This window comes from Ichthyophthirius multifiliis (assembly GCF_000220395.1).
Source record: "Ichthyophthirius multifiliis unplaced genomic scaffold scaff_1120509250967, whole genome shotgun sequence".
NCBI classification, from domain to species: domain Eukaryota; phylum Ciliophora; class Oligohymenophorea; order Hymenostomatida; genus Ichthyophthirius; species Ichthyophthirius multifiliis.
This window is the reverse complement of record NW_004086330.1, coordinates 64,427-72,084: the sequence shown is the minus strand read 5'-3', so window position 1 is coordinate 72,084 and position 7,658 is coordinate 64,427. Positions and strand designations below refer to the sequence as shown.

Here is a 7,658-nt window from a genome sequence, read left to right as displayed (position 1 = left end):
TTTATAAAATTTATTATCAAATTCTGATTTTTTTTCTGTTAATAAAATAAAATATTTTTTAATATAATTATGTACATTCTATACTATCTTTAAACAATTTATTTGTTAGATCAATTTTTTTAAATATACATTAAATTTAATATTAATATATTGCTGCTTTATTTGAATTATATGTATTGCTATTGAAAAAGATACTTTACTATTTATTCTAACTTTAATATTACTATTTGCCCATATCTGAATTCAAAAAATTTCAAATAAATTTTCCTTTTTATTATTCTCATTAATTAAATTATACTAGTTATACATATTTGTATTTTTTTTCTGTAATATTTTTTTCCATTTTTTTTTTTTTTTCGCCTTTTTTTTATTGGTTGATTATTTTATTTTATTTTTTTAAAAAAAAACATATGAGAAAAAGTAATATATAATTTCATTAATTTTCCTAAATCAGTTTCAAGAAATTCCAAGCTTTTGATTCATTATTTACTTACACTTAAGCATAAGATTTATAACATATTTTAAAATAATGGATAAAAAAAATTCATTTGATTTTTTGGTTTCTAATAATCCAAAATTAATGTGTATCCATTATTAAAAATATTGTTACAGATTACTTTTTATTTCCCTATCTAAATGCTTATATCAAAAATTATAAATGTTTTATTCATAATAATTTTAAATTAGCTTCCAATAAGCTAAATTATCTATAAAAATCCTTTATTTTTAACTATTTAAATTGGTTTATAATCGAAAATTATAATTTTTTAAACTCCAATTTTAAATTTAAAAATGAATAACATGTTTATAGAAAAAATATATGTTTTTTATATTATTTTAAAAAAGTTAATATTTTTAGATATAAAATAAAGAATTATACTTTGATACATTTTTTAATTTTCAAATAATAAACAAGATTTTACATTTTCGATAAAAAAAAAAATATACGAATTAAAAATAGAGAAAATTTGGTATATAAATTATATATTAAAAACATTAGAAATAATCGTAATTTAAAAAATATTAACAATATCAAATATTTCCATGATATTATAGTATAATAACTTATAACACTATTAGCTTTTTTTATAAAAACATAGTACCAGCCCGATAAAAAATAAAATATTGATTATATTTAATTAAATATTTTTTTTTTCATATATATTAAAGTATTATTATTGTCAAATAAAATTGAATTGTTAAAAAATTTCTCTAAAATATATTTTTTTTTTGAAATTTATATTTAGTTTAAAATATCTTTTTAAACTTTTTTAATAAATTTAATTTAATTTTATTTTTTTATTATATTTATTTTATTTTAAAATGATTTCTAATAATTAAGCAATAAAAAAGATTTAAAGAAAAAAAAAAAAAAACTATTTATTAAAAAATTAATAATACTAAAAAAACAATATAAACAAAAATAAAAATTACTCATATTTTTGCATTATGGAAAATAATAACGATAATTTTAATGTAGTATATTAATCTAAAGCCAGCAAAAAAAATGCTAAAATAATATATCTTTAATAATTAAGAATTATTTAAACAAATTTAATATTTTTATCTGGTTTAGATTTCAATCTTATAAATGAAGAAGTATTTATTATATCAAAAATAAAATTATATTTTCAGAAAAATACAAGAATTTATAAATAATATTTTACAAATTTATAAGTTTTAATTTCATTATTTATTTATAAATTTATTCTTTTAATACAAAACTATTTTATAAAATAAAATAATGTTTATTTAAAGATTATTAATATAAATCAAATTATTTTATTAAGTGCAAACATAACTTATTATATAAAAAAATAGTATTTATTCTTATATTTACTAAAATATTATAAATTATAGATATTAAGATAATATGAATTTTTGGGTTAATATGGATAAATTAAAAAATTTATATCTAAATCAATTTATAATTCTTAATAACTAGGTGTATATATATAGTATTCAAACGAAATAGAAGCTTCTATAGCAATATTAGTAAAATTTTAATAAAAAAAATAGATTGATAACAATTTATTTAAAAAAATAAATAAAAAGGCATTGAATTATTTCAAATACAAAAATAAAATTATTAAAATTTGTTATGGTACTTCAAAGTAAAATAAGATATATATATATATATATATATATATATATATATATATATATATATTTTTAAAAAAATATATAAAATATTATTACGTAAGATATTGCAATTACTTTATCAAAGAATAGACTTGTCCAATAAAAAGCTGTTTGTATATGCATTAAAAAGGAGATGATATATTAACATTCGAAAAAGTATTTTAATAAAAAGACAATGATATTTAAAAAAAAACTTCTAAATTAAAAAAAGGATAAAATATTTTACGTAGATTGCAATGAAATAGCATTAAAAATAGTTTTAAAGAATTTATAATATTTAGAAAAATAATGTATTTTTTAAAAAAATAAAACGAATTTCCTTCAATATAATAAACTATTTATAGAATTAAATATTCACAATAACAAAAACAATAAAAATTAGATGAAGATTATGCTTTTATTTGCAATTTGATTAAAGAAAACTATTGTTAAGAATAAGAAAATATAAATACATCTATTCAAATTGAAAAATAAAATGATAATTAAATACTTTAAATGTATGAAAGTGTATTTTAGCCTGAAATTAAGGTTTTTATAATATAAATAATAAATCAAAAGATATTTATGAACATTCTCCGTTTACTAGAAATTAGATTTTAGAGATAAATCATTTGTTCTAATTATCTGATAAAAAATAAAAATTAATTATAATTATAAGTATAAAGGGTTTCAGAAGAAAAGAATACTTAAACTAAATAATCATTAGATACTTCATTTTAAAGTACAACCCATACTAGTACTGAAAAAAAGAAAGCTATTTTAGAATAAAAGAATATTTAAAAAATACTAAAACAAAAAAGAAGAATAATAAAAAAGTATAAGAAGTAAATGAAAAAGAAAAACAAAAATAATAATAAATTTTACTATAAGAATAATTGATGGCTTTAAATTAGTATAAAAAAAAGAATAGAGTAGAATAATAAAACAAAAACAATAAAAATACTTAAAAATTAAATATTTTAAATAAATCAATCAATTAAAATTAAAAATTATAAAACTTATGAAAAAAAAAAAAAAAAAAAAAAAAAAAAATATTGTAATTAAAAAAAAAATAAATACACCAAATTTTTATATTAAAAAAAAAATTAATTTTTTTTTTTTTTAAAAAATGCAATTAAAAAACACATATAATCTTCATTTACAAAATTAAAATAATTATACATCAAATCCACATTAAATAAATTTCGTTTAAAATTAATCAATTAAAATAAGTAATTTAATAAGAAGCAACATTGAAATTAAGGAAAAAATAAAAGATTTAGAGATTCAAACGAACAAATTATTTGAGGAAAAATCTCTAAAAACATAACCTTAATAAATAAATAACTATAATTCTACAAATAATGCATAATATATCTCATAATTTTAACCTAACTCTGCAAGGTAAATGTCTTATTTTGATGTAAAACCTAGATATTAGCCTTTAAATAATAGAAATCATACATTAGAACATAAAGAAAATAAAAAATTTATTTAAAATATAATTAATAATAATAAAAATAATCATAATAATATAAATAGTAATATTAATACTAAAGAAGATCAATAAAATGGCTAAGATAATCATAAAATTATAAAAACAGAATCAAGTAAGAATAAAGGAATACATGTTGTATATTAAAAAAATAATTATTCGCCAAATTAAACATTATATCTAAATGTTAGCCATAAAAAAGATTAAAATTAATCAAACATTACAAATTCTAGTCTGAATACAGTTAAAAATTATAATTTTATTTAATTCGGAAAAGATGGGCCTTCACCTAAAAAAGTTGGAGAAATAAGAAGTTTAAAGAGTGCAGAAAATTAAAATTTTTCTTTTTTTTAAAACAATAAAAACGGTTCTTAAAGTAAACCTAATAACTAGAGTACTGATTGTGCAAATAAATTGAAATTCAAAATGAATTATATTCTAGATTAATATAAGTTAAGGGAAAATAAGCATTTAAAAGATAAAGATTTTATGTAAAATTAAATAAAAAATATGGAAGAATAATTAACAAATTATTAAAATGAAATAAAATATTTAAAATAATTATTAAAAAGCAATACAAATAATAATTGTAATTTCTGAAAGAAAAATAATTAAACAATATAAATTAATTATCATTTATATTTTATATATTATATAAATATATTTGAGAGTTTATATTGAAATATATATAATTATGAAGTAAAAATGAAATTATAAATTAAAAAAAATTAAAAAATTAAATAAAATGTATATAATATATATATATTTTAAATTAGTAATATTTAATATATTTTTAAAATCAAAAAAAAAAAAAAAAGAAAATGATAAGTATTCAAAAATATATAACTTTTGTATCTTTAACAGACATTTCCTTTGGGCAAGTAGGACATTTAAATTTAGATTTTGTAGAATTAGCAGTAATTTTTTTCATTGATTACCTTATTATAATATTATTAATTATTAATCTATAATAAAAATAAATAATAATTTATAAATTACTCAGATATAACATGCCCACAAGCCAGTAAAATAATATTTTAATCAGGCCCTACAACATCTCTAGATACTGGACATACAAAAGTAGAATGAAATTTAAATTCTTAACCGATTTCAACTTCAATAGGATATTCTTTGTTTTTTTTACATATTTATTCTAAATTTTAGTTTTAATTGCTTATTTAAGCATATTTTATAAATTTAGGTAATGCTTTTAACAAATTTATATAAAAAAAAATTATAATTATATATTTTTATTAAAATTTTACCTAAACTTCCAGCGACTAAACATAAAGCAAGTTAACTTTTAATAGGCAATTCTTTTAAGTTTATATTAAAAAATTAAAAATAAATAAATAAATTAAATAAATAAATACATAAATAAATAAATAATTTTACAATATATCTGACAACAATTTTTTATTAGTAACATTTAAACATCTTTCCATGTTTCTTCCTCATTAAATTATTTGTAATATTTAGAATTTAATCTTTTTTTATATTTTTATAAATACATATTGGTTTTTTTATAAATAATATATACTAATCATGCCATATTATAGTTCCCATTATTTATTATGCTTTTTCAGCCATTATATTGTCTTTTAAAAAAAATTGTTTTAAATTTTTTCTTGCATAATTTATGCTATCAATTTTATCCATTTTTAAAATTTTTAAAAATTATAATTTATGCAGAATAAATAATAAAGTGCTCTCTATTTTTTCTAAGCTTTCTTTATGTTCTTCTGCCCATTCAATAGCTTTCTATAATTCTTTTTTTTATATTTCATCTATAATCTATTTACATTAAAAATAGTAAATTTTATTCATATTTTTTTTAAAAAAAAAAAAAAATTTAATAATATTATTATTTTTTTTCGCAAAAATATTAATTTTTTTTTTTTCCTTTTTGTTCTATTAATTACCTTTGATATTTATTTTTATATTTAAAATTTTTCTTAACTAAACTTGCTTTCTAGATTATTTTCTTTTAAAAATTCTTAATATATATCAAATTATTTTTCAATTAATAAATATTCTGCAATTGTCTAAATTTAAATTTTTTCTACAAATATTATAAAATATATTTATATTTACTTCATTTAATATATTTTTATCGAAATCTACTAATGAGTCTAAAAAAACAAAATTTATTTAATCACTAAAGCTTTTATCAATATTTTTTCCAAATTTAGAAACATATTAAAAATGGTCTTTATGAGTTTATACAATTGTTTTTAAAGGTTTTAATTTCTTTTTTATTTTTAATTTTTTTAAAATAAATTTTATTTATAAATACTTATAGTTCTTGATGTAAATCGAGGATGCTATTTTTTATATTCTAATTTTCATTCTAAAATAATTAATTATTAAAATATTTTATATAGAAAACATTAAAATTTTTATAATTATACATTATTTTCTATTTCCATTTAATTAGAAGATTCTATCTTTTCATTTGTTTATATAAGTAATTGAATTACTTTATCTAAACTGTCATTTATATGTTATTTTGATAATTTGTATGATTTTATAACTCTTGTTATGTCTTTTTATAATTAGTCTAAATTATTTTCTTACATTTATTTTTTAATAAATTAAAATAGGCTAAAGTAAATAATTAATTTTTTTTAAATAATAATAATTATAATTATTTAATTAAAGTTTTTATATAAAATGACTATATAAATATTATTTAAGAATTAAATTATTTGTTATTTAATCAATTTTATTGTTTATATAATAAAACTTCTAATTTTTTTGCCCTAAAAAACATAAATTTATAGATAAACCTTTAATTTTAAATAATACCTACATTTTATTATTTTAAAATATAATATCTACATTTTATTATTTAAAAATTAAACTTTTTCAAATTGATAATTTATTATTCAAAATAATGAGTTATATTAAAAATTTCTCAAAAAAAAAAAACTATTTTATTTTAACTTAAATACTATTTATTTAACTAAATTATAACAAATTTGTATAAATAAATAAAAACATAATTAAAAAATAAAAAACTAAATAGTTAACTAATTATTTTATATATTTTTTTTATTATTATACTCAAACAAGATTTCAAAATAATTTTTATAGTTAATCTAAATATATCTACAATTAAAAAATAGAATAATCTGATTAATTAGTTCAAGCAAAAAATTAAAAAATGCTAGAATAAGTAAGTATTTAGGCCATAAAATACTTAAACCATAAAAAATATAATATTTGATCTGAAATTTAAAGAGAATCTAAAAGTAAAAGTAAATATAGTTACCAGGAAAATGCTATAAATAAATAAAAAATAATAATTATAATATTTTAACGATAAAAGATATTCATTATATGTAGATTAGAAGCATTAATTTAAAAAAAAAATATATATTAAATCAAAAATAAATATTTGAGAATTTTGTATATAAATACGTTTTTTAATTCTTCAATCAGTTATATTTAAATTATTTTTGAATAGAAGATCTATCAATTGATTTTAAATTAGAATCAAAAAAATAATTAATTAATTATCAAATAGTTTAAAACAATCTTTATTAATGCAAAAAAATAAAATTGTCTTAATAAATTCTTCTATATTTATATAAAATTTTAGTGATAATGTAATATTAAAAAAAGTTCTATTTATAAAAAAATAAGATTAAATCCATGAAGAAAAGCTTTTTAATACAGAAGATTTATATGAATGTTCCATACAATTTATTGAAAAAGGTTCTTTAGAAATATGTAGCTATTATGCTCATTAATATATTAAAAAATAGAAAAAAAGCTCGATAGAGTTAAAATCAGTTATATTAATTATATAATTTATTAACTTTCATATTTTATAAATATTTAATGATTAAAAAAACAATTCATTTTTATATAATTATATGTATTGCAACCTTAAAAATATAAAAAAAACAATATTTGTCTCTTTTTATTTTTATTAATTTCTTTTAAAAATAAAATTAGAAAAAAAAAATACTAATTAATAATAATTTTAAATGTTATTTAAATATTTTTAAAAAATATATTTATAATATTTAGTTTA

At 14.5% G+C, this 7,658-nt stretch overlaps 1 protein-coding gene across 1 annotated transcript, besides 11 other annotated features; it reads right to left on the bottom strand. All coding sequences in view use genetic code 6, as the record gives it.

Moving 5' to 3' along the window:
- Positions 1 to 332: 332 nt before the first annotated feature.
- Positions 333 to 369: a microsatellite.
- Positions 370 to 1,267: 898 nt separating this feature from the next.
- Positions 1,268 to 1,321: a microsatellite.
- Positions 1,322 to 2,124: 803 nt separating this feature from the next.
- Positions 2,125 to 2,170: a microsatellite.
- Positions 2,171 to 3,145: 975 nt separating this feature from the next.
- Positions 3,146 to 3,174: a microsatellite.
- Positions 3,175 to 4,104: 930 nt separating this feature from the next.
- Positions 4,105 to 4,177: a microsatellite.
- Positions 4,178 to 4,319: 142 nt separating this feature from the next.
- Positions 4,320 to 4,368: a microsatellite.
- An 80-nt stretch (positions 4,369 to 4,448) lies between these two features.
- On the bottom strand, positions 4,449 to 5,406 carry IMG5_121220 (hypothetical protein; the record flags this gene model as incomplete). The annotated part of the gene is made up of 4 exons (XM_004032457.1): positions 4,449 to 4,554; positions 4,616 to 4,932; positions 5,012 to 5,103; positions 5,157 to 5,406. Coding segments are annotated over 4 exons (765 nt in total), but the record flags the coding sequence as incomplete, so codon positions are not given.
- Positions 4,946 to 5,003: a microsatellite.
- Positions 4,959 to 5,005: a microsatellite.
- A 1,011-nt stretch (positions 5,407 to 6,417) lies between the features above and the next one.
- Positions 6,418 to 6,475: a microsatellite.
- A 71-nt stretch (positions 6,476 to 6,546) lies between these two features.
- Positions 6,547 to 6,587: a microsatellite.
- Positions 6,588 to 7,630: 1,043 nt separating this feature from the next.
- Positions 7,631 to 7,658: part of a microsatellite that runs on past the window's edge.